This window comes from Saimiri boliviensis, chromosome 7, assembly GCF_048565385.1.
Source record: "Saimiri boliviensis isolate mSaiBol1 chromosome 7, mSaiBol1.pri, whole genome shotgun sequence".
Lineage (NCBI taxonomy): Eukaryota > Metazoa > Chordata > Mammalia > Primates > Cebidae > Saimiri > Saimiri boliviensis.
The window spans coordinates 112,167,189-112,194,317 of NC_133455.1; the positions used below are offsets into that span (position 1 = coordinate 112,167,189).

Genomic DNA, 27,129 nt, shown 5'->3' on the forward strand with positions numbered 1-27,129 from the left:
AATTCAATTCTTTGTGAACCTTTCCTTACTTTCTTTTAAGGCATTTTCCTCTCTCTCCTTTGGGCTTGTAGAGAACTCAATACTTACTTTGATTAAAATGGTACAGAGCACACTGCATGGTGACCTCTAGCTTGAATCTCTCCCTATAAATTGCATGTTGTTTAGAGACAGTCACTATGGCTTATTCTTCTACCTCTTTGATTCAGTGCCTACCCATTTGTATACACATTTTTGTTCAATAAATAAATGGAAAAGATACACCATCATTCATGACTTAATTATTCAGTCAAATGTGGGAGTTTTAACTGCCTTCCTATGCCATATTTCATTCTTTCTATTTACAAAGCTAGTAAACAATGGCATCCATATAAATTACATGTACAATAAAGAAGACAATGGTGCGAAGCAAACATTTTTGTGAACTATTTTTCCAAGGAAACTGATTTTGGAAGCTAAGGCACTGCCTGTTAAATATTGCTTTTCTTCTTGCAAAACAATAATTTTATATCATGTGGGATGGCAAGTTCTGGTACCTTGTCAGATTTTTATTTAAGCTTCTGATGTAATCCTCTGATGCCAATTCAAAGTTGCTATTTTTAAATGAATCCTTTCCTTGAACTGACTTTTAATTCCTTGGGTAATTTTTGCTTGTTATTAGCAGTTGAATAGTTGTGCCTGTGCATCAGAGTTCAGGAAAATAGCAACCATCTGCCAAGAACCACAGACCTTAGCCCTTGGTCTCTGTTTCTCTGACAGCGCCGCCTTCTCTAATGGAAGTATCAGTACCCAGGGAGCTCTCTGCTGGCACTCAGTAGTAGAAATATTAACACCATATGGCCCACCCTAGGTAAATTAAATTTTCTCATGTCTCTTGCTAAAGATAAACTAAAAGGAGATGGTGAATCTTTGGACACATTAAGGAAATAGCAATATTAAAAACTCTCCAAGCTGGAAATGGAGCACACCCGTTGTCAAGAGGTTAAACCATTTAAAAAATAGATTGTTCAAAGGAGAAAAAATATAGATCTCGCAGAACTCACTCTGACAACTCACTTAATAAGCACATACTGTTTGTTCTCAGAAAAGTCAGCTTTTTAATTTAGAGGAGTTGAAAGGTTCATTTCTGGAAACAGCTTGTCCTCAAGTTTTTTAATAGTTCAGTAAAACTGAGAGTGGGAGTCAGAGGATGAGTACAATGGAAATACTCCAACCGTTTCAGTGACCTTATTTGGTGCATGATAAGAAACTTTACAGCGTGCAAATAAATCAGGATCCAACTAAGTTCCCTGAATGAAGCTTAATAAACACCCTCTACTTTAAAATCAGTCCCCATAACTTCTAAAAATCTGATTATTCAGAAAAAAATAAATTACACAGTGAAGCAGAAACATCTGAGCATGATGAGATAGCTAAGCACTCCTATTCACAATTTAAAAAACCCAAAAACTGTTGGGTCGGGCGCGGTGGCTCAAGCCTGTAATCCCAGCACTTGGGGAGGCCAAGGTGGGTGGATCATTTGAGGTCGGGAGTTCAAGACTACCCTGGCCAATAGTGAAACCCCATCTCTACTAAAAACACACAAATTAGCTGGGTGTGGTGGCTAATCCCAGCTATTTCGGAGGCTGAGGCAGGAGAATTGCTTGAGCCTGGGAGGAGGATGTTGCCATGAGCCGAGATAGTACCACTGCACTCCAGTCTGGGTGACACAGTGAGAGACTCTGTCTCTACATTATTAAATAAATAAATAAAACAAATAACTGTTTTAGGATAGTCAAGATATTTCATATGTAAATAGCCTAGTATGTTTATGGTGTTTATGCAGAAAGGCTTTAAGTAGAATGGTTCAGATATAAGCTCTCATGAATACCTGGATTTCATTCCCAGATTTTCAACCTACAGGGAACTTGGGGCAAGGTAACCTCTATAGGCCTCCGTTTCCTCATATGTAAAAAAGGAATAATAATAGTACTTCCATCACAGAATTATTATGTATGTTAATATGAGATAGTACTAAGGGGCACTAAGTAAGAGTTTTATCTGGACACGTAAAACATTGCATGAGCCAAATACATTTTGAAGATCTGTTTAGATAACGAAGGCTCACAAAGCATAATTCTGCTTAGTTATCAGGGATAAGAGAATATTGAAGTTTATCCAGCTAATCCTCTTATTTTATAAGTGAGTAAACAGAGCAGTATTAGACTCTTCATTCTATTTAAGATTTTTCTAAAAAATATTCCATTAAATTTGAACTTTAGAAAGTTATCTTGTTAGAAAACTATTCTTTAAAGATATTACACAGATTCATAGATATTTTCTTCACAATTATTTTCTTAAAAATTTTAATGGCCAGGTGCGGTGGCTCAAGCCTGTAATCCCAGCACTTTGGGAGGCCGAGGCGGGTGGATTACGAGGTCAAGAAATCGAGACCATCGTGGTCAACATGGTGAAACCCCGTCTCTACTAAAAATACAAAAATTAGCTGGACACGGTGGTGCGTGCCTGTAATCCCAGCTACTCAGGAGGCTGAGGCAGGAGAATTGCCTGAACCCAGGAGGCGGAGGTTGCCGTGAGCCAAGATCGCGCCATTGCACTCCAGCCTGGGTAACAAAAGTGAAACTCTGTCTCAAAAAAAAAAAAAAAAAAATTTAAACACTTTTACTGAGATATAATTGAAATACCATACAATCCACTCCATTTAAAGTGCACAATTCAATGTTTTTAGCATGTTCCCAGATTTGTGCAACAATTATAACCACAAAAGGAAACCACATATCCATTAGCAATCATTGTCCATTTTCCCACAACTTGCCCTAGCTCTGGACTACTGCTAATTTACTATAGCTTTGCCTATTCTGCACATTTTATACAAATGGAATCATACCATATGTCATCTTCTGTAACTGGCTTCTTTCACTTAGCATAATGCTGTCAAGGTTCATCCATGTTGTAGCATATATCACTATTCATTCCTTTTTATCATAAAAAAATTACATTGTATGGATAGATCACATTTTACATATCTATTGATTCGTTGGTGGATATTTGTGTTGTTTCTACTTTTTGGCTATTGTAAATAACGCTGCTATGAACATGTGTGCATGAGTTTTTGAGTGGGTGTATTTTTAAATTTATCTTGGGTATATACTTAATAGTAAATACATACTCAAGGGTAATATGGTAACTAGGGGCTTAACACTTAAGATACTGCCACACTGTTTCCCAGTTAGCTACAGGATTTTACATTCCCACCAGAGATAAATGAGGTTTCCGATTTCTCTATATCTTCAACACTTTTTATTGTTTATCCTTTTTGTATTTTTGGATTATAGCCAGTCCTAGTGAGTACGGTATCTCAGATGTTAGATGATTTTCACTTCTGTTTCCTTAATGGATAATGATATTGATAATCTTTTCATGTAAATGTTAAGGATTTGTATATTTTCTCTGAAGAAACCCATTTTACAATTAGGTTATTTATCTTTCTGTTGTTGAGTTTTAAAAGTCTTTATATGCTTTGAATAAAATTTCCTTGTCAGATAGATGATTGTCAGTATTTTCTTGTATTCTGTCAGTTGTGACTGTCACATTTTGAATGAACTCTCTACTAGTTAATCAATTCAAGAATGATAAATAATAATTGTGCTAATAGCCCAAGTCTAACTTCAGCAAAAAATAGCTAGAATTTTGCATAATAATTTTATAGATTTTAGCTGATCTTATATCTAAACCAGAAGAAGAAGTTAGAGTTATATTGGAAATGAGAACTTTTTCCCAAAAGGATCCTTAAACACTAGCATGATGAATTGTGAATATCCCAATGAAACCAATCAATTGTTAATTATCATATACTTATTTCATTAACTAATGCAACTGTACAAAGTCATGTAGAAAATAAATAATATCAACAATGTCCTCAAATTGGTTATAATTGAAATGTTAAACTACTGTACAAATAATAATAATATATCTTAGAAAGTGATTGGTTCAATATTAAGGAATTACTATGTCCTAGATAATACTAAGCCTTTGGGAAACAGAAACACTGAGATGATCTGTTTTGCCTTGAGTAGCTCTAAGTATGATGTAGGTGAAAATATACATATTTTACATATGGCATATAAACACGTTACCATAAAATGCAATGTATAAAGCAATAGAGCACTCTACTAGGCCAGGAATGACCAATTCTAACACAGCAAGGTCAGGGAAGACCCCACACAAGAAGGCTTATAAAAGAAAAAAGTTGCAAGCTCAAATAATAGAATATATATATTCCATTATATATACAGAGAAAGAAGAAGGCATCCGAGCACACATCAGTTAATGGAAGAGCCATAAAAACTAATAAAATCTTCAAAGTGAGGAATACAAAAATAGTAAGTAAATTTCAAGCTTGGGTGACTGAGAAGCTAGTAACTTTTACAAATAATGGAAAAAACCCACTCTCCCCTTTACCCACCCCAGAAGTTTTATGAAGGACACTAATTAGTAAATAAATCTAAAATAGGTCAGTTTGAAAGTTCTTCATGTAACTCCCTTTCCCACCTTTCTCTTCCTCTCAGGTTCTTGAGAGTAGATTCAGAATAGAACTGGGTTTCACATTTTTTTTTGCCTGGTTTAAGAGATTGCAGACTTTCTTCATGGCATCAGTGAGCTGATGCTATCAGGACAGACTTAAAATATCTTTTCTTGGCTTTGAATATAAAAGGGAAGCCAAGGAAGACTTGTTTCTCCTGGACCAGAGCCAGCTACCACAGTTATTCCTACAAGCTTCTCCTTAACAAGAAGACATCATTAGCCCCTTTCCTGGTGCTCCAGGCATTTGATTCTGAGGGAAGAGCTGAAGTACATGCAAGGAATAGATTTTTTTTCTTTTACTCCTCTCATCATCATTATCATATTATTTGTACACCTACTATACATAGGGCATTTTGCTACACTTTGCATATTTTAATAGCACAAGAAATCATCCTAATTTTTAAAGACATTTTTATTCTGAGAGAAGTAGGGGTTTTTATTTTTCCCTGTTTATTTTTATTATTTCTATAAGAACTAGACTCCTCATTTAAGAAACTTCTACCATTTACTACACTACAAGCTTAGTGCAGAAGACATGATTATAGCTTAGATTTGTTTAAAATTTATATTCATAGCTTACATTTATCTAAAATTAATATCCATAACTATCAAAATTGAGAACAAACAGAATAGCTATTGAATTAATCATATGGTTCTATATTTCTCTTCAAGCAAGTTCTTTTCAGTCAATAATATCATGCTTGTTATGCAATTCTTACCTGGAAGTCAAAAGCCCAAGGGCTTCTAGAGGTTGAGAAAATGTCCATCTTCTCAAAATGGTATGCATTTCTGAAATAGTACTTTCATCCCATCCGGGGGCACTACCCAGGACCAGAGGAAGGGAGCAGTTTTCATTATTGCAGTAGAAGCGATAAAACCATAAATATCTTTTCTTTTCTTCAGACAGTCTGAAAAACCAGATTGGAAACTGTAATTTACTGGAGTTTGCTGCACTAACAAATGTTGCTATAAATACCAGTATGAAACCTTACTGTAGTTATTTGAACTTTATTTTAGTTTACTTTTGGAAAATGTCTTTTATTTTCTTGGGTTGGTTTCATAGGCTATTTTATAAGTTTATTTTCCACTAACTTTATTCTTTTGTATTATTATTTTGAAAAAATAACATCAATTCAGATAATTCACATTTATTTTTGTTCACGCTTATTTGTGTGTGTGTGTGTTTTTAATATGTCATTTTGGTTGACGAGTCTCTCTCCTCTAGGGAAAATCAAGTTTATCTGAATCCTGCAACACATCCTATTTAAAACAAAAGTAATCAACTATTTACTCTCTTATTATCATTATTTTTTCAAATTAACTGAGATCTAAGTGGGCCTGTGGAAAAACAGCATATTTTAATAATGATTTTTCTTCATTTCAAAGCAAGTTTTATCAGAATTGAGAACTCTTGGCTCTTGTTAACTTCAAAAACAAAGATCTCAATTCATCCCTGGATTATGTCTTTAAATGTTCAGAGTTCATGGGAAGTTTGGTGTGAAAATGTCAGTGATGCTAGTCTCTTAGATGCTCAAGTATTTCCCCCTGGAGAGTAGTTTGAAATAAAAGATCTAAATCCAGGACTAGGGCCTTGACTTGCTGACAATTTATCATGTTTTGCTCACACTCCAGTAGAAGTATTCAGAACCACAGTTCAATTGGAGGACAGCTTCCCTCACATGACAATGGCTTTTGAGCACTCTCTCCTCCAAACTGACACTGAGCTTGAATCAGCTAAAACTCCCGAAAAGGCTAACGAAACATAATAAAAGCTTTTAGAGGTCTATGTTTCTCTATAATTTATTTTAAACTTATCCTCATCTGCAAAAAGACAAGTTTGGATTATAGGTGATTTTTAAGGTGTGGTTAGGTTCTTTTTAATATTTTGCTACCACCTTTTCCTCTGAAAAGCCCACAGAGGAAAAAATATCCATAGCAAAATTACTAAAACAGTTGCTCAGATTAATTTTTTTTCTCCAATATTGAACAATGCTTTTTTTTTTTTTTTTTTTTAAAAAAACTTCTTTTGTTAAAACAAATGTACATTCAAGGACATGGCAGAGATTCAGTTCAATCATTTTTATAATTGCATATACCAGATAACAACCACACTCCTATCAATATATATACAGTTTTTTTCACTTCATCAGAGGCAAGCACTGGTATGATTTCTTTCACTCTAGATAAATATTAACTTTTTAGAACCTCATATAAATAGAATCACAGAGTAAATATGTTTTTATTTATAGCTTCTTTCACTTTAACATACAATGTTTTTGAAATTGTCTGTATTGGTTGAGTTTGTCACTAGCTAATTCCTTTTAATTAATGAATATCATTTCTTTGTATAAATATGATACAATTTACTTATTCACTCTCTTGTTTGATGGACATTTGGGCTGCTTCCTTTTGAGGGGGTATGACAAGTAAAAGTGCTGTAAACATCTGTGCACAAGTTTTTATAGACATGTATTTTTTAATTTATCCTAGGAAATATCTATGAGAGGAAGGATGTGGTCATATGTTAGGTATTCATTTTTACAAGAAATTGTGAAACTGTTTTCTGAAATAATTGTAAAATTTTACATTATTACCTGCAGAGTATAATAGCTCCATTTGTACTACATTGTTACCAACTCTTAATTTTGTCTGTCTTTATAATGTTATCGATTCTAATGGGTGTATAATGGTATCTCATTGTGCTTCTAATTTACATTTACTTGGTGTTTTCATGTTATTTTCTTACATCTTTTGTTTGAACTATAAGCTCATGTCTTGTCTCTACTTTTTTGTTTGTTTAGATTCATTTGCATGATTTCTTCATATACTCTGGATATAAAAATTTAGTCATAAAAATGTTTCACCCATATTTTTCTCAAAATGTGGCTTGCTTATAAATTTCCTTAACAGTGTCTTTTCATGAATAGTTTTAAATTTTGATGTCTAATTCAGAAATTTTTAAATAGTTATTACTTTCTCTATTTGTTTAAGAAAACATTGCCTATCTTAACATTCATTCTTGTGATTTTTTTCTGAGTATTCTGAAAGCAGTATTTTACTTGCTGAACACACTATTTTTATTTATGGCATGGATGGTCTTGTCAAAAATACATTAAACATACAAAAGGGGCTCTGGCTCTCTATTCTACCTACACTGAATTCTATTTTGTTGATTTATTTGCAATATCACATTATCCTAATTGCTGTAAATTTATAGTACATAAATTCATAAAAGTTAGAAAATCAGACTTTGTTCTTTTTTCATGAATGCTTTGACTATTCTAGTTTCTTTGCATTCCACATAAATATTGATGTTAGCTTTTTAATTTCTACAAAATCCTGCTAGGATTTTCATTGGGATTATATTTTATTTATAGATGAGTTTGAAGAGAATTGTCATTTTAACAATAGGAATCTTTCAATCCATGGATTTTCTTTCATTTATTTAGATTTTCTTTAATTTTCCTTAGCAAAGTTTTACATTTTTTAGTAAATAAAATGTTATTAAATAATTTGCTAAATTTTAATAAATAAAATTTTGAGATAGCAAATAAAATTTCAAAATAGAATTTATTTTATATACATTTTTACTGGAACACAATTATATTTTGTACATTGATCTCAAATGCTATATCCTTTACATAATCATGCTGTGTGAAAAAAAAAAAAAGAAAATAGTGAGTTTTATTCCTTTCTTTTCAATTTTTACCTTAATTTTTTTTCACATAGTGTACTGGCTAGGATTTCCAACACAATATTAAAGATAAATGTTTGAAGCAGACATTGTGGTTTTGTTTCTAACCTTAGGAGAAAGCACTCATTTTTGCATGATTTAACATGATACTAACTATAAACTTTTCACAGATCACTTTTCAAGACTGACAACATTTTATTCTATTTCTAGCTTTGTGAGTTTTTATCCTGACTGGGTACTGAACTTTGTCACTGATTTTTCTGGATCTAGCAAGGTGATATGATTTTCCTAGTAAATATTCTCATTCTTTTACTTTTAATCTAATTGCTTATATACAAAACATGTTTCTGTAAAAAGAATAAAATTATATCTTACTTTTATGATGTAGGCTGAGAATTTCTGCTTTTTAGTTTGAGTTCAGTTCATTTACATTTAATGTAATATTGATATGGTTACCTAACCATACCAATGGCTCCCTGTGTTGCTACGAGTTTTTATGGGTGTTTTTTTTCTTTGTCCAAACCATTTCTTGGTCCCCTTTACTCTATGTTTTCTTTTAGATTTTATTTTCTGTTATATTTCATTTTTATCTTCTTGGTTTTTAAATATACTCTTAAGATTTAAGAAATGTTGCTTCTAGAGATTAAAATATCCTTTATTTAAGCATATTACAGCCAATTATGAATTAATATTATGCTTTTTCACATAAAATTTAAAAAACCTTAAAACAATATACTTCCATTTTCCATTTGATTTTTATTGAAATTATTATAAATTTTATTTTTTATATATTATAAACTCAATACATTGCAATTCATTTTTCTTTAATCACTTTTAAAAGAAATTAATAAATGTGTAAATGAAAGTATTTTTATTTATTTACCTATTTGGGGTATTTTTATTTCTTCTCATCAATTTGAGTTTCCATCTAGTATCATTTTATTCCATCTTGAAGTACTTTTTTTTTTTTCTTACTATTTCATATAGTATAAATGAACTGATAATACACTAAGCTGTAGTTGGTTAAAATAACTCAATTTGGCCTTAATTTTTGAAACATAATTTTACTGTTTATAGAGTTCTAATTTGAAAAAGTTGTTTCCATTTTTAACACACAAAAATAATATTCTACTGACTTTTGGCTTGAATCATTTCTGATGACAATCCTGTAGTTAGTATTTTATATAGAATATTATATTAATATTATAGTTGTTTCTCTATATGTAATTTATTTATTTTCTCTGATGTTTCAAATTTTTATATTTATTTTATTTTTCAGCAATTTCTTTATAAGATACCTGGGTGGTGTCTGGGGTGTGTGGGGGTGTGTGTGTGTGTGTGTGTGTGTGTGTGTGTGTGTGTGTGTCTGAGAGAGAGAGAGAGAGAGAGGGAGGAAGAGAAAGAGAAAGAAAAGAGAAAAGAAAGAAAAGAAGGAAGAAAGGAAGGAAAGAGAGAGACTATGTATTTGCTTTGTGGTTACTAAGCCTTTTACTTCTTATATTTGTGGGTTAATTTGTTTAAAAATCAAATTTGTCAAATTTGTCCATCTCCTGAATTATTTTTTGCCTTAGTATCTTTCTACTTTTTGCTGTGTCCAATCCGCACATATTGTTTGATATTGTCTGTCAGGACACAAGGTTCTGTCATTATTTTCAGGGTTTATTTTCTTTTTGTACTTCAACATGGAGACTAATTCTTATTGCCCTGACTTCAGGCTCCCTGTTCTTTTTTTCTTGCATTTCACAATCTATTAAGACCATTTTCTATTTTTTTTAAACAAATATTTTAGGTATTGTGTTTCTAGCTCTTAAATTTCCATTTTTTAGTAATATGCTTCATTTGTTCCTTCATATACTTTTTTAAAAAAAATCACTAAATATCTTTATAACAGCTATATTGAAATCATTATTTGCTAATTTAAAACTCTTTGGATCTGTTTCTATTTACCACTTCCTGTCCCCAGGTACGTTTATATTTTCCTGATTCTTTTCAATTACTTTCCTGGTTACTGATTGCATGGTAGACATTTTCAAAGAGTTTTAAAATTATTGATTACATGCTAGACATTTAGAATAGTACATTGTCGAGAGTCAGTATTCTGCTATTTTTCAGATGTTGAATCTCATTTTTTTAGTAGACAGTTCAATTACTGGAAGATAAGCTTAATTTCTTTGAGACTGGTTTTTATGATTTGTTAGGTTGGGCCTACTATAATCTTTAATCTAGGGCTAGAGTGGACTTAATCCTAATATGCATCTTTTTGGTTTCTTTATTATTGTAAGGAATGGCCTGTGAGCTTTCTCCATGCTTATTGGTCAGAATTTCTATGTCTCCCCGAATTGTGCGGCTTCTCAAATCACATTTATTTTACATCTCCCTGAAGTAGTTCTCTTGTAGGCCCTGGAACGTTTCCACCTGCTCATGAGTAGTTTAGCACTCAACTAAATATTTAAGACTCCAATACAGATTTCTGTAGCTCCCATCCTGCTCTCCAGTATGATGCTCTGAAGGTGCCAGCTGCCTCAGCATCACTGAACTCTAAATTCTGCCTTTTTAAAAATATCTCATCAGGAGCTGCATTCTCTTCTTATATTCTACCTTCCCAAGTCATGTGGGAGGAACCAGGTATAGAAAGTGACTCCAGGCTGAAAGCCACTTTAATTCCAAGGCTTACCTCAAGTCCTGTTTGTTTAATTTATGAAAACAGTTGCTTCATATCTATTTTTCTCTTTTCATAATTCTCTCAGTCAAGGGGATTAGTCTTGCACTAGATATTCTTCATGGTATAAGTAGAAGCACTAATCTATTTTAGAAAAATTGTTACATATTTCATTCTGGGGTCGTGTTTATGTTTGGAAGCATTCTTTTGGTTGACATCAAGAAGAATTTTTTTTCAATTTTTATTTTTACAAATATCACAAGCACATTTTCACTGAATTTCATTGAGTCTGAACCTCCTCACCCTGATTATTTTTGGTCAGTTTGAAAGATGGAATAATTAAGTCACCAACTAAATGATAAAATGTGGTATTGGGAAACTGAGGTTAATCTGATTCTAACACAAGTTTCACCACATTGAAGGCTGTTTTCCATATGTTTTCATAGTCCAGAATAAAGCTGTACTCTACTGAACATTAATAATTGTATTTGAGTGGGTGAAACAGAGGAAAATGTTGCTTATTTTATGAGTGTTATTAGCTTAAATAGAAATGGAAATATAAAACAATTAGAATCTACTGGCATTAGTTTAAAAACACAAACCTCTGATATTTAAAGGCAGTTACCATAATTATTATTTGTTGGTTTTGACCTGTTTTTGTTTGAATATATTTAAAATTTCAAGGCATCTTTTTCATATTAAAAATCTCTGAGTATAAATATGTTAACCTCTTATTAGTGGCACACTTGTTGAATACATGGCCTTACATTTTCAAGTAAAACAGAAGAAGATGCTTCACCTAGTTAAGAATGACACTTAAGTCTTGAATGACAATGGATTGTCAATATATATATCATGAGGTCTGTGAGATCTTCCCTTGTCTTCAGTTTTTAAGGCAACTTTTTATACCGAAAACTATGCAAGGTCAATTCAGTCCTTATAACCTATTTATTTCACACATATTATTATCAGTGTATAGCATTAGAAATATAGTGATAAACAAGAGAGATGGGTTCCTTGCCTTTGCCAGTTCTTGCAAATTAATGAGGGGACAAGAGCTAAACACCTGAGTGAGCAGGATAATAGCTTGTGTTAAGTGTGATGACATAAAAGGTAATATGATAGAGAGTGAGGGAAAAAAGGCTTCATCACACAGAGTGGTCAAAGAAGGACTTTTTGAGGTGAAATTTAAGTGAAAACCTAAAGGATGAGATAATTTAGTAATATGAAGAACTTAGGAAAGAGTATGTCAGGCAGAGGGAATATCAAATAAAGAAGCCTTGAGATGGGAGCAAGACTTGCACATTGGAAGTTTAAAACAGAATTTGATGTCACTGACTTGAAGTGAATGAGAAATATGGTAATAAACATTGAAATTAGACAGTAGGAAAGTAGCAAGATTACTCAAAAGAACACTGATTGCACTCAATGCCCTAGTATGGGATGGCCCAAAATGAGTCCTCCTCCAGAAAAGGACTCTATCATCGGCCCATTGATCAACTCAAAATTTTGGATTCTCTATTGACTTAACTTTGATTCTTTAATTTCTTAATGGACTTACTCCAAGATTCTAATTAATTATCAAGTTATATCTTCTCAACTTCCAAAATGTGTCTCCCAAATCTAGCCACTTCTATGACTATCCACTGCTATATTTTAGTTCTAGCCATCATGACCTCTTGCCTAAACTGTTACCTTCACCTCCTTACTGCACTGCTAGCTTCTACTGCCATGTCCTCTCCAATCCATTCTTCAACTTGTGATCAAAGAGATCACTCAACAAAATTCTTCTGATCACATAATTCTCTTGTTCAAAACCTTTACATTATTTTTCACTCTTGCAGTAAAGTGCCTTATGATGTTACATATCCTCTCTCTCCCCTCCCCCCCACATACACACACACACACACACACACACAGAGAGAGAGAGAGAGAGAGAAAGAGAGAGAGAGAGAGAGACTTTCTTAGTTTGATGCCTTTGGTATATTATTCATGAGCACAACCAGCTGTGACATGCATTTTGCCAAGTAACAACTACAAATGCCACTAATTCTCTAACAGTTCTCCCTAGGATTTTGTTTCTATTCAAAGATATTATTTTACAAAATACCCCTTTGTCACTAATTTTGTGCTGCTAAAACAAGACTTATTTCTTTTCTGCTTTTTTAAAATTTGCCTTAATTAAGTGTTGTTTTTCCTTGTCGAGTAAAACAACCTCCTACCCCCTGGAAGGAAGTTTGGGAGATGGTTTATCACTGCTATGTGCTGATTTATATCTAATCAACTCTCTGCTTTGTTATTTTGAACTTAATAATTTCCAAACTTTCTAGTTTTCCTTAAGACCACAGGAAATAAATCGTTAAAAGCCCACAAAATTAGTTATTTACCTCCAAAACATTAATTGACCATGGAACAAGCATGGCATTAAGAAATGAAACGAGTTATGTAGGAAGGAAGGCTTACTCTTTGAAGTTATCATGCTTCAAGGATGATTGAGGAAATCATAAACAGCAGGCAAAATTCACTTACAAGACCTAGGTCACTTACAGTAGGGGAGTCTGTTTCTGTGAAAGTCTGGCAATATGTTTTAAATGTTCCTTTGGTGGCTCTTCAACAAGATTACTTCTATTCTCTTCAGAATCAGGTTTCATAAACTCCCACCCAGTAGCTGGAAAATCAATCTAAAAGAAAGCAATGATTTGCCATGTGTTAAAGGTGTCTGAAAATACATTATTAATTTAATACTCCTATCTTAGTTTTACAGAAACCAAAGAACAGAATAATTTATATTTTTTCTGTGCAATTTATATTTTTAAAATATATATTTTAAAAATACATATGTAATCATTTTTTAAAGATTTTTTAGAGCTTGGACTTAGGATTTTAATATACAAGGTATTTAGCCAATCATTTATACACATGGTATAGATGGGTCACCTGTAATATTGTCTGAGGGAAAATGAGACAAATAGTAACAATATACTCCTCTCCATATAGATGAACATGTAACCAAATTTTTGGTTAATGCTGAGATTATATTCATTTAAGATTTCAGTGCTAAAATGTCTCCTTGTGAAATAATGAAATTTAACATTGGAAATTATGCTTTTTTCATGTAATCCACCTGAGAAAATAAAGAGTTAATCTATATTGATCTCTACTTCATGAAATCTACAAGTCTGGGAATCATTTTGTACGAATGAGTGAGCTCTTCTTTGATAACGAACTGTTGTGCTAGTAAAAAGTAAAATAGAATATTTCTGCTTCGGTTCTGTAGTTCAGATTTATAGACAGTTCTAAATCCAGGCTTTGTTCCTGGCTCAATGTACTTTCTATTAAACCAAGTTTCAGTGATTCAGAATCTGATTTTAGTAAATAAAATTACAGTTAACAAAAAAGACAGTTCCAAACTACATAAATGAGCTGGACATTTTAGGGCTCCATAGACTTGCTTAAGGTTATTACACATACTGTTCTTTTTCTTATTTTAATATTAGAAATCCCACAGACACTATTTTTCTCTGCTGAATTACGTTAGGCTAGAATCTCAAAGTAAATTGAGGAACTTTACAAAGTACATGGTATGAGCTTCAATTTGAAATACAGTTTAATATATTTGAGAGCTTATTTATTTGAAAAGTTTTAGTGATTTTATTCTATAACCCCTAATATTTGTTAAATTTTTGTTTTGATATAATCTATGTTATAATGTATCAATTACTACTCCAACATGACAAAAGAAACAAGTAGGTCAGGCGCAGTGGCTCATGCCTGTAACCCCAGCACTTTGGGAGGCCGAAGCAGGGGGATCACGAGGTCAAGAGATTGAGACCATCCTGGCAAACATGGTGAAAACCCATCTCTACTAAAAATACAAAAATTAGCTGGGCATGGTGGCGTGCCCCTGTAGTCCCAGCTACTCAAGAGGCTGATGCAGGAGAATTGCTTAAAGCCAGGAGGCAGAGGTTGCAGTGAGCTGAGATCGTGGCCACTGCACTCCAGCCTGGCTCCTGGCAACGGAGCGAGACTCGGTCTCAAAAAAAAAAAAAAAAGATATAAGTAACAGAACAGCTTAACTGAAACATTACGGCAAATGTTTAATCTCTTGACAAAGATTAATCTTGAAAGATGAACTTTGGTATCTTAGAGGGAAGGGCATCCAGTACGAGCAAGTTACATGCTACTCTTTATATGGGCAAATATTTTTAAATAACGCTTAATGAGTTAGTACAATTTTATGTTGATACTAAGTAAATGGCATGGTGGATGAGAAAACTGAGAGTGGTAGATGAGCATACAAAAGAATCCCTGTGTACAAACCTGTAATACATTATTTGTATATATTTTACTTAGGAAACAATTTTTATTTCTGATACATGAGTGAGCTCCTATATCAAATTGCATTTTTTCATGAATTATGAGGTTAAATAGCTACAGATTTCTTGAGTTACTATAGAAAATACTGAAATTTCTCCTAGCTGCCTTTTGCACTTTTTATAAGAGAAAATTTCCCCAAAAGTATGCTTTAATGCATTTGCTTTAGAACACTTTTAAGCACCATACCTTATGGAAGGTATAAGTAGTATCTATTATTTTCTGCTAACTTACAGTCTAATTGAGGATAAAATGCACACATATTAACAATTAAATTAGGGAATAATAAATACACAGCCTACCGCTGTGCTTCACTGTTGTGCTCTCAGTACTGACCAACACTTCACTCTATTCTTTCTTCTTCTATGGCTATGGCTGACCAAGCCTGGTTTCGGTCCCAAATTTCTTTTTAAAGGAATGCTCTAGGAGATCTACTCAAATGTCATTACTGCATGTGCCATGACATTCATCATATTCCTGGTTAAGCCTTGAGGATACACTCCTGATTTTAACAATAACAACAACAACATAAATATGGGGTGTTTTTTGGGATAGAGGAATATATTCAAACCTGGTTATCCTTCCTTCTAATTCACACCTCCTTACACATCTAAAGACCCACTTCTTGTGCTCCATTTATCCATCTTGCTTCACTTCTGCCCTTCCTTTGTCCTTCACACTTGGCCACCATGATTTCTATCCTGGCTTCATGACTTGGCACTGCTCACAGGAGCTGTTGTGAATTTCCCTAGTAAGGTGCCTCGGGTCAATTTTGGGTCCCTATGATTCTGTCAGATTATTCAAAGAATTTCCACCTGGACTGTGTGTAGAATGGTATTATAAGACACACGTGCTGGGCACGGGTGCTCGTCTTTGTAATTCTAGCACTTTGGGAAGCTGAGGTAGGCAGGTCACTTGAGGCTAGACGTCAAGACCAGCCTGGCCAACATGGTGAAACACTGTCTCTACTAAAAATACAAAAATTAGCTAGGCAAGGTGGTGTGCACCTGTAATTCTAGCTACTTGGGAGGCTGAGGCATGAGAGAGAATTGCTTGAACCCTGGAAGAGGAGGTTGCAGTGAGCTGAGATCATGCCATTGCACTCCAGTGGGGGTGACAAAGTGAGACTCTGTCTCAAAAAAAAAAAAAAAAAAAAAGACATATGCATGTCAGACCATGAGTTCTATTGCAGTTCAGAGGAAGGAAGGATAACTGCTAATTGAGTGGCAATTGTGGTGAGTCTGAAAAAAGGAGTTGTAAAAGAGGGATCCATATGGTGGTTTTGGAATGAGAAAAAAGGATGTTACATTAGAACTCAAAATATAATGTGTTCTAAAAACTTTGTATCAACGATAAGACTGGTGCCTCTTCCTAACATTGATGGTAATGGAAGATAAGCATGTACTAAAATGTTAGATAAAGTAAAATACTTTGAATGAGTGAATAATATCTGTGGTTTAAGGAGACATCCCACTTAGATAAAAGGAAGAGCTAAACATTTTGATATTCACGTTCGGATAAGTGGACCAAAGGGCTAAATTGAGATATATCTGTGGGTGGTGTTTTTGTAGTCATCAGAAATATGGATATATATCATTAATTTGACAAATACATTCTTCCAACTACTGTGCTAGATGTTTGTGATATAATATCTTCAATGCCATCAGAGCTCACTGTCAGTGGAAAGGAATATGTTGTGGTGAATGTGTTGAAAAAAATGCTGCTGGGTTTTATGCGAATGCAGAACAATGGCACTTGGCTTGGCTTGAGTAGAAAAGGAGGGGGTAAGGATAGATTTCTAGAGGGTCCAGGGATGGCAAAAGATGAATTTCATTTACACAGAGTCAGAGGAGGGGTAGACAGTGGACGGTGAAGGGGAGAGGGCACATTACAGACAGGGAACAGTATTCGTAAATTCATATAAGGTGAAAGCAGGACAGTGCATGTCAGAAACTACAACATTTTCAAAGTTGCTGAAGCTTCAAGTGTCAAACAAGAGAAGCGATGGGAAAGGGGTGATGCTACAGAGGTTGGCCTTAATCCTCTGGGTAGTGCTGAGTTATTGAAGAGTCTAGGCAGGGAACTGGCAGGTTCAAATTTAAGTTTTAGAAGGATCACCCTTGTGACTATATAGATTTTGGATTAGAGAATGACAAAACTAAAGCCAAGGAAACCAGCAGATGAGGTGAGGAATTGAGAGGATAGACAAGAAAAATATAGAAGATAAATTGATGATTTAAAAAAGATGTTGTATAGACTGAATATGACTAGAAATAAAGAGGGAGGAGGCAAGAAAAGCAGGTAGGTGTATGTGGGGCATGAACAGACATAAAGAATTCAGAGGGTGAAAGTAATTTTGGAGAGGAAGTGGGTTCAGTTTGGGGCATGTTTCATTTGAAGCTGCCAATAGAATATCCAGGTGGGAGTTTCAGCAAGTACGTGGCTATATTTGTCTGAAGCCTGAGGTGTGAAGTCTGAACATGAGATACAGACTCATAAATGCACTTACACAGATACTGAGACAAAAGCCTTGGAAATGTATGAGAACCAGTAATTCCACTGCTAAGGATACATTCAAGAAAGATGTGTTCACACAAAAAAGGTGTCCATACGTGTTTCTAACAGCAATATTCTTAATAGCTAAATAGTGGAAAGAACCCAAATGTACACTGACTGATAAATTAACAAATAAAATATGGTATATTCATATGTACATTTTACAATAATGTAAGAGTATTGTATAAAAATGTGTATGAAATATATAAAAAGGAATGAATATCATGTGGTACTACCACATGGACACACTTGGAAAATATTATGCTAAGTGATGGAAGCTGGCCACAAATAAGATCACACATTGTATGATACCATTTAAATGAACTGACCCAAATAGCCAAATTTATAGAGATAGAAAGAAGATCAGTGGTACCTTAGGACTAGGGAGTTTGGGGGAATAAGAGGTGAGAGCTAAGGAGTATGGGCTTTCTTTTTTGATGTGATGAAAATGCTCTGAAATTGATTGCAGCGATAGTTGCACATATCTGTGAAAATACTAAAAACTACTGAATTACACACTTTAAATGGGAGGACAGTATGGTATGTGAATTATATCTCAAGAAAGCTGTTTTTTTTTTTTTTTTAAAAAAAAAAGAAAGAAAAGAAAAGAAATGAATGAGAGCATCCAGGGAGAATATGTGCACTGTGCGTGGCCACGGCCTGCAGACTGGACCTTTGAGAATTGTCCATGGGAAGGAGACAGAGCATGACAGAGAGCAGTGCAAGGAGACAAGCGAGGGCAGTAACACCGAAGCCAGAGGACGACGGAGTTCAGTCATGGGGAAGAGACAGACAGTGCCAAGAAGAGCAGAGGGAGGGTAGCCTGATGAGGACTGAAAACCACCGCTGGGTTTGGCACCTAGGGATAAGCAGGCACCTGACCGAGTGTGGTGGCAAGCCAGAATATGGTGATTTTAGATACAAACGAGGAGAGGAAGTCGGGAAATACAGATGACAGCACTTTGGGAGGCTGAGGCAGGCAGATCACCTGAGGTCAGGAGTTCGAGACTAGCCTGGCCAACATGGCAAAAACCCATCTCTACTAAAATACAAACATTAGCTGGGTGTGGTGGCATACACCTGTAATCCCAGCTTCTTGGAAGGCCGAGACATGAGAATTGCTAGAGCCCAGGAGACGGAGGTTGTAGTGAGCTGAGTTGCCACTGCACTCCAGCCTGGTGACAGAGTGAGACTCTGCCTCCAAATAATAATAATAATAATAATAATAATAATAATAATAATGATGATGATGATGGAACATAGAGTAGAACAAGAAACACATTAATTTCTACGAAACAGCTTTGTGTTTAGTGCTTAAATATGTGACAGAGCTGTTCTACTAGACTGCATTCAGGGAGAGGCAGGAAGCTGAGGGAGACCCAGGCTAAGTGAGTCAAGCAATAACTTATGTACCTGCCTTCATTTCTGAAATAAATTCTATTTCACTCTGTCTACTGCTTCTGGTTGGTACATCAATCAACCATAGGACCTGAAAAAAGTATTGACTAGAAGTAATCACATCTGTGTCATATCACATCCCTTGTCATATTGGTGTGGCTGCAGTGTGGCAATAACCACCATCTAGTCAGGACCATCGGAAGAGGGAAGTCAGGTCGGCTTAGTATAATCTTTTCATTATGCAGAGGAAAAATAGTTTAGGCAACTTGTTCAAGGTCGTAAGACTGTCTGTAAAAGAAGACTAGAATCTAGATTTTCTAACTCAGCCAGATGTCTTTCCCCAAGACTCTACTAACTCCCTAACAAAACAATGGATGCAGAACTGTAATTTCCTCACCATCTCATAATCTTTAGGTTGAAAGATTCTGCTCTAAATTTAGCTGACTATGTAATTAAATAGACACTATTAAAGGTTTGACTTTACTACCTTAATAACTCTATCTTATATATTGCATCATCAATTAAAATTATGCTGTGAGCCTTTTAATGTATCTATACAGTTTCAAATGATTTTGTAAACTTGGGCTGGTTTAACTTTTGCATACTGTGGAATGATTTACATGCCCTTCCTCCACTTACTTTAAAGATGAATTCTGTTATGGATCCAGATATTTACTTGGAAATCTGTGCCATTATTGAATATTTGATATTTTCCTTCAGATTCCACTTGCCAAAATCTGTGTTGCTAAAGGAATTATTCACCTCATCTGAGAAGAATCAAGGATAGTCTCTCATCTGATAGATTCTCTTCCCTTCTTCTACCACCACCACTGTTCTCTCCCCATAGAACCCTAAAATCATGAATTTATATCCACAAAACTCTGGCAATGGTCATACTTGAAAATTTTCATTAAGGTGAGGTGTTTTGTATCTGTCATAAAATAGTTTGATAGAAAATATACCTGTCCTCTTAAAGAAAGATGATTTATACCTACACCTAGATACCCCATAGGTCTATATAAAATGCAATATATCTCAGATTGAATTCATCATATTACTCTGTTGAAGACTGTCTATTCTTTCTCTGTGTTCATTCTTAAAACTGAAGATATTGCTATGAACTCAGGAATTCAAGTTTCTGTCTCTGTTTCCCTATATGTTTCCTTCATATAATTGTATCCCTTTCTGTTTAAAAAAAGTTTCTAAAATCTACCATTTAATTGTTTTTTCTTAATTTTGGTCCTATGATCTTTAACTTCAATGACTAAAATATATATATATTTTTTCGAGACAGAGTTTCGCTCTTGTTACCCAGGCTGGAGTGCAATGGCACGATCTCGGCTCACCGCAACCTTCGCCTCCTGGGTTTAGGCAATTCTCCTGCCTCAGCCTCCTGAGTAGCTGGGATTACAGGCACGTGCCACCATGCCCAGCTAATTTTTTGTATTTTTAGTAGAGACGGGGTTTCACCATGTTGACCAGGATGGTCTCGATCTCTTGACCTTGTGATCCACCCGCCTCGACCTCCCAAAGTGCTGGGATTACAGGCTTGAGCCACCGCGCCCGGCATTAAAATATTTTTTTAACAAGTGTTCAGGCAGGGTGCAGTGGCTGACACCTGTAATCCTAGCACTTTGGGATGCTGAGGCAGGAAGATTGCTTGAGGTCAGGAGTTCAAGATCAGCATGAGCAACATAGTCAGACTCCCATCTCTACAAAAAAAAAATAAATAAATAAAAATAAAAAAATTAACAGGGTATGGTGGCATGCACTTGTGGTTCCAGCTACTTGGGAGGCTAAGATGACAGGATCGTTGGACCCCAGGGGGTGGAGGTTGCAGTGAGCCATGTTTATGCCACTGCACTTCAGCCTGAGTGACAAAGTGAGTCCCTGTCTCAAAAAGAAATGAAGAAAAAAACCAACAACCAATAAAACACATGCAAAAAATCCAAACAAAAACAAAACCAACAAAAACATGTGTTCATATATCTAATCTTCTTGTTTTTTAAGGCATTTTCTACAATTGCTAGAACTACTTTTTATGACTTACTGCCCAGATAATCATATACAAACCTGGTACACAATCTAGTACCCTATGATTTTCCACTTTTTACCACTGTTTCTCACATAATTTATTCTTTAATCTTAACTAACTTGCCATGTTTTGAAACTGCCAACTCTTTCCTGAATCTGTGTGTTTGCATTGTGCATTCCTTCATGATGGATAATCCTTCCCACTTAAACTCGTTAGTGAGAATTTACTCATTCTCTAAAGGGCATTCAAATGTCATGTCCCCTGGATGTCTGTCCCCAGACTTCATACATTTTTTTTACTTTCCCTCAGGCATATGCATTGCTATTCTCATTGTGTTAGTGTTCCTACAATGGGTATAGTATCTGTCACATTACATCAGAGTGAGTTGTGAAAGTCTGTCTCTCCAGCTGGATTTTGCATTCCTTGAATTCCTGGCTTAGTATTACGTATTTGCTCATTTTTGTAAGAGTGTTTATCATAACGTTTGGAGCATAGTAGTCATATATAAAACATGAATAAAGTGTGATTGAATTGAATCTCTGGAATTTTGCTATTTTTCTTCATTTGTTGAATATATTTACTGGGTTTGTGATGAGTCTCTCCTTTTTATTAATGGATTATATTTATCGTTTTGTTCTTTTAAAACACAACAAATGCTAATTAATAAGATACCATGTGTGGAGTGTCTCTGATGATGTGCCAACATCTAATCTGAATAAGCATCCTTTTTTAACATGCCCACAGATTAGAAGTGGATCTTTAGGTGTCATCTGGTTGAATCTTCCTCTGCAAGAATGTGATGCCATATTTTTAATTAGCATTAATTTTTCCTTTCCAAGTTAAATATTTTTCTGCACATTTTCTCAACTCTGTGTCCCAAACCTTTCACCACAAGCCTGGAAACTTAAGAGTCTGAAGACTCTACTAACTTCCTCTAGAGCTGTGATGTCAGCTGAGGAAATCCATTTCTCAAAAGCACATTTGATAATATCTGGAGACATTCTTTGATGGTCAGAACTGAGAAAGTGCCTTGGGCATCCAGTGGAAAGAAGCCAGGGATGATGCTAAACATCCTGAAATGCACAGAACAGTCCCCACAACAAAGAATTTTCTTGTCCAAAATGTCAATACTGGTAAGGTTGAAGAACTCTGTTCTAAAGGATGCTGCCCAGAGAACATATTCTAATTTTTCCTGTAGAGGAAAAATTCCATGCATTTTCCATGCATGTTCCATGCATTTCTGTGTATGAGACTGTGCACGCCTCAAGTTTCCAACCAATCTGATGAACTGCAATTGGGAACCTATAAGGAGCTATAAGCAGTAAGGATCAAAGCCTGAAGTCATTTACCACCTTTCATTTATGATTGCAAATCACACAGAGTAGACAGACTTTAAGAAAAAAGGACAATTTGTTTCCAGTTTCTTTCCTACTACTCAGTTAATTGCTAGTCATTTTAGAAACATGCAACAGAAGAGATTTTAAAGAAATATGACACAAAGCTGAGGCAGGTGTGAATAGGATACCAAGTTCATAATTCATACCAATGACTGTTTTTAGACAATAGAAAGAAAAGTGAATGGCCGTAATGAGTATACTAATGGCAAACACTCCATAGTTCTCCAACATGACCTTGTTGGATAGAGAATGTTTTGAAATTGCCATTATATAAGCTGGGATAAAAGTGCTTTGAGAGTACTGTACATAAAATAAAAGCAGTAGAGGTTTCACAAATCCCAGAAGGCTGAAGGCAGAGAAGACTATTAAAATGTGTGATCCTAGAAGAAATTGTTTCTGTACTGACAACAAACTACTTGTCAACTAATACTTGCCATGTGTACTTTAATCTTGTAGCCTGGCACTTACCTGTAGGGTCACTGGGGATGGCTGACTTACATCCCACACTCCTGGAGCTATCATTTCTATGGGAGGCTCCCTCTGAAATGTCATGCTGAATAGCATAGACCCGAGAATGGATTTTCTGCAAAAGACAATACACAGACAGACAAGGGTCACTTCATGATGGAAGCTATTATTATCTATAAATGTTTTCTTTTGGAATATAAACATAATCAGCTATTATAGTGGCTTTATTCAGTTGCTGGAAAAGAAATGAGATAGTCCACCAGCCTAGACACTGATTAACAGTTCGTTTCTAATATACCACATGCATGGCTATTTTCGTAGAAGCCTACATTTATTTTTCACATGAGAAAATTATTTACCCACAGTGGTTTCTAATGGATAGCATTTAGTTTTAATTGCCATCAATAGTGATTATAAGGTAGAACTAAGAATTTTAGATTTATATTCTTGGAGTTACAACTGCCTTAAATCAATACAGATGTCAACTCTTCAGAACATATTTTGCTCCATGGAGTGACTAAATCCCTGGGAACCTTTAAAGATATAAGTTCTAAATTTATAGAAAAAAGATTTAAATTAGTATAGCATATGATTTGCAGAATAAGAATAGTTATGGGGCTTCACAGAGGAAACGCTTTCTTATGCATAAATAGAAAGATTATTCATATTCTAAATGTTTAAAAATTGGTGGTAAATTACCATAGTAAATGAGAGTACATACAGGAAAGGCTTTAAACAGGCAAGAGTTCGTGCATGGTTTTAACAGCTTCAGTAACATCCAAATCCACAGATCCTTGTATAAATTAGAAAAGAAGTCATACCTGGCTATGTATATGAGTCAGAATATCAGAAAAATGTTCCAAAAATCATGGAAAACAGTCTTTGATTTTAATACGCCAAATTGAAAATGCAAAACTGCAAGTCAACAAAATTAAATTTAAGTTTATAAAGAACTTTAATGCATCAAGTGAGTTTTTCTAAAGGCAATATATAATTCCATCTTGCCATTTAACATATCTTATGCAAAATATGAGGAAGACATTCAACAAATAAAGCTTTCTTTAGACCTTTAGCTTTCTGAAGACTGCCTCTTTTATTATTTTTTCTATTTAAAGATATTGTAAGCAAATACCTGCCTAGGGGAATATAATTTGCTTTATTAAAATATGGGCAGATGATTTCTACAACTTAAGAATATTCTTCTAGCAGGACAAATTTTAAGTCTTTGTTTCTTTGTTGCATCCCTCCCATACCTGAAGAAAATCTGTCTTGGTATAACAATATTGGGGGGCCAGTATTAGGAAGGTAAGGATTAGTTTAATAGAGGTGAAGATTAGAAAATTATTATTGTAATTTTCCTTTTTGCCTTTCAGGGCATATGACCTTCACCCCAAATGGCCAAAGCCCCATCTGCCTGGGAAAAGTTTTGAATTAGTGTTAGGCAGAATGCTAGAGGAGAAAGAAACATGTCTAACACCAAACTTGGAGGTCATAATGTTCTCCACAGTATTTGGAGACAATGTTTCTGTGTGTGGAAAAGAATCAACAGAAGTGAGGAAGGAGGAGGATGTGCTGTATAGGATAGGAGAACATGACGAAAGAAAAGCCCATCACTTCCTGGGAATTTGGGAGGGTGAGAAGTAGAAGACAGAGAAAGAAGGAGCCGAATAAGCAAGGCTGACATAGGCGTCCCAGTTTGCCTCTCCTCTGCTTTGGCAAGCAGATGGGGAGACGTGTGAGATCAGTGAGCAAAAAACATAATGCTGAAGGCAGAGGAGCTCCTCTTCGCACTCTGTTTCAGATCCTGGAAGGAAATCACCTCTTGAGTGTTTCTGTACTACGTGTGGCATGGCCATTAGGCTGGGCATTATGTGAGTAACAGGCAGGAGGAACTTGAGAGTTCAGCTTTGCTGGGCCTTCTCCGGGTTCTGTGTAGATAAGATGGGATCTGGAAATATCTAAAGATTTTTGAGAGGGAGAGTTTCCAGAGTTTCCCTGGTGGGAATAAGGGCTTCTGTAATAAGGGCATCTGATTGGACCATTCAACCTGGGGTCAACTGGGAGTCATTGGCAAACCTCAGAACGCTCCATGGTGCCTGTGAAAGCCTGAGTCACCCAGGGCTTCCCAGGAAACCCTGACCAAGCTGGGGGAGCCCCAGTCATGAGCTGCAGACTTCAGCTGTAACAAGCATCTATCAGCTTAAAAAGGGGCTTTGATTTGGGTATCAGAGGTCACCAGGGCAAATAATCTGTTTTGATGTTTTTTTGTTTTCTCCTTTTCTTACATATCCTTTCCCCTTCCTAGGAAGATAACCAGAGAGTAAGAAAGTTATCTGAGTGACCCAGCATTTTTATCCAGAAGAGACTGCATATTTCTAAAGGGACTATTAAAAGTTACTGAACTAATACTTTGTCACAGATGGAACTTTATTTCTTCTCATTAGTTACAGGGTGGGAGCTCATGAGGAAGAGTGTGATATAGGAGTTGCATTATTTATACACACTTAAGTTGTGGAATGTATTATATTTGTGGTCTTATCATATATATGTATGTCTTGGCTATGCTTTAATCCAGAAATCTGAATGATCTAAGAGATCTTGACAGAGGATGAGGAGACTCAAGAATTTGATGGTAATTACTGTCCTCATATTGAATCTTGGATGTATTAATAATCACCAAGGCTTTAACCCTGAGGCACATGTGTCAAAGTGAAGTCAGAACACTTGACATAGGTGTGTGTATGGGGCAATCTATCAAAAAAATAGGGTGTAGGGTGAATGAACTTCTAGATATCCATTAAGGCTAATATATACACAACTTAAAGTCATTCGAAGGGGAAAGGAAATAGATGTTTGGCACTATTATGGAGGTTCTTCATGTGTTTGATATTAATTTACTTTTTGATAATAAAATTTGCCTAAAAATCTTTTTAGATGCTGGAAGCTTAATGGAGGGAACACATTTCCATAGACTTCATTAAATAGAGAATATAGAGAAGATGAGGAAATTGAGATGTGAAATTGAAATGTGAAAAGATACATCTAAGAGTGTTGGTAGTTCTCAGAAAGAAGATGAAAATAGAAACTTTTAAGACCAGGCAAATGGGACAACTGGTCATTTTTTAAAGTATTACTACTGTGAAAACATTTATTAAGTTAGTTAAAATGAAATATTTTGAAGGCGGGATATACAAAAAAGAGTTCCATGTAATGGAAAAAACACCAGACTTTGTGTCAGGACATCTGGAGCCTGTCTTTATTATTTACCTTCCCTTTATTAGCTTAACTTTTTTGAGCTTCTTGGACAAAATCAATGATCTTCAGAGTTTTGATATAGCTTTGGGGTTCTGCTAGTAGTTGAGGGTGAGCTTCAGATAGATGGTAGGAAGATGTCAGTTAGGCTGGGCTATGGGTTTATAAATTCTCTTGACAAAACACATCCATGGAATCACTCTTATACTTTGAGATTTTTTAATATGATGCCATTAGAAGGACTATACTGCTAAACATAATATTTCAAAATATTTGTTCTGGAGTAGTCTTGACACTTTTCAATTTAAATATATTTTATAAATTCGTTGACCAAAAAAACCAACACAAAATTTGTGACACCGGGAGAACAGATGGGCTGGTTTACCCTCTTTGGGTCACTTTTCCTCAAGCAAAATGATAAGGTGTTTACATAAAACAATTATCAATCTTAGCCATAGTATTCTATGTGTCCATTGCTGGCATCTTGGAGCCAAAGAATTTGTAGCACCAAAGGATCTGATGTTATAAAATTATCTGAGCTGCTGACTTTATTATGTCTAATAGGTATCATGAACAAGAGTAGAGTCTAGGCAAGGCGGAGCTGGTACCCTGTTGTGTTAGGCTATTCTTGTGTTGCTAAAAAGAAATTCCTGAGATTGAGTAATTTATAAAGAAAAGAAGTTTACTTGACTCATGATTCTGCAGGCTTTACAAG

The 27,129-nt window shown here is 35.0% G+C and overlaps 1 protein-coding gene across 3 annotated transcripts in view; it reads right to left on the reverse strand.

Annotated features, from left to right (window-relative positions):
• The window catches only part of PIK3C2G (phosphatidylinositol-4-phosphate 3-kinase catalytic subunit type 2 gamma), a 381,818-nt gene that overhangs the window by 228,004 nt on the left and 126,685 nt on the right, over window positions 1–27,129 (reverse strand). For all 3 annotated transcript variants that reach the window (XM_074403237.1, XM_074403236.1, XM_039461721.2), the window contains exons 14-16: window positions 23,163–23,277; window positions 13,482–13,615; window positions 5,301–5,489 (exon numbers count right to left, since the gene is read on the reverse strand). In XM_074403237.1, the coding sequence (XP_074259338.1) occupies window positions 5,301–5,489; window positions 13,482–13,615; window positions 23,163–23,277 (438 nt within the window). The remainder of the gene's footprint in view (window positions 1–5,300; window positions 5,490–13,481; window positions 13,616–23,162; window positions 23,278–27,129) is intronic.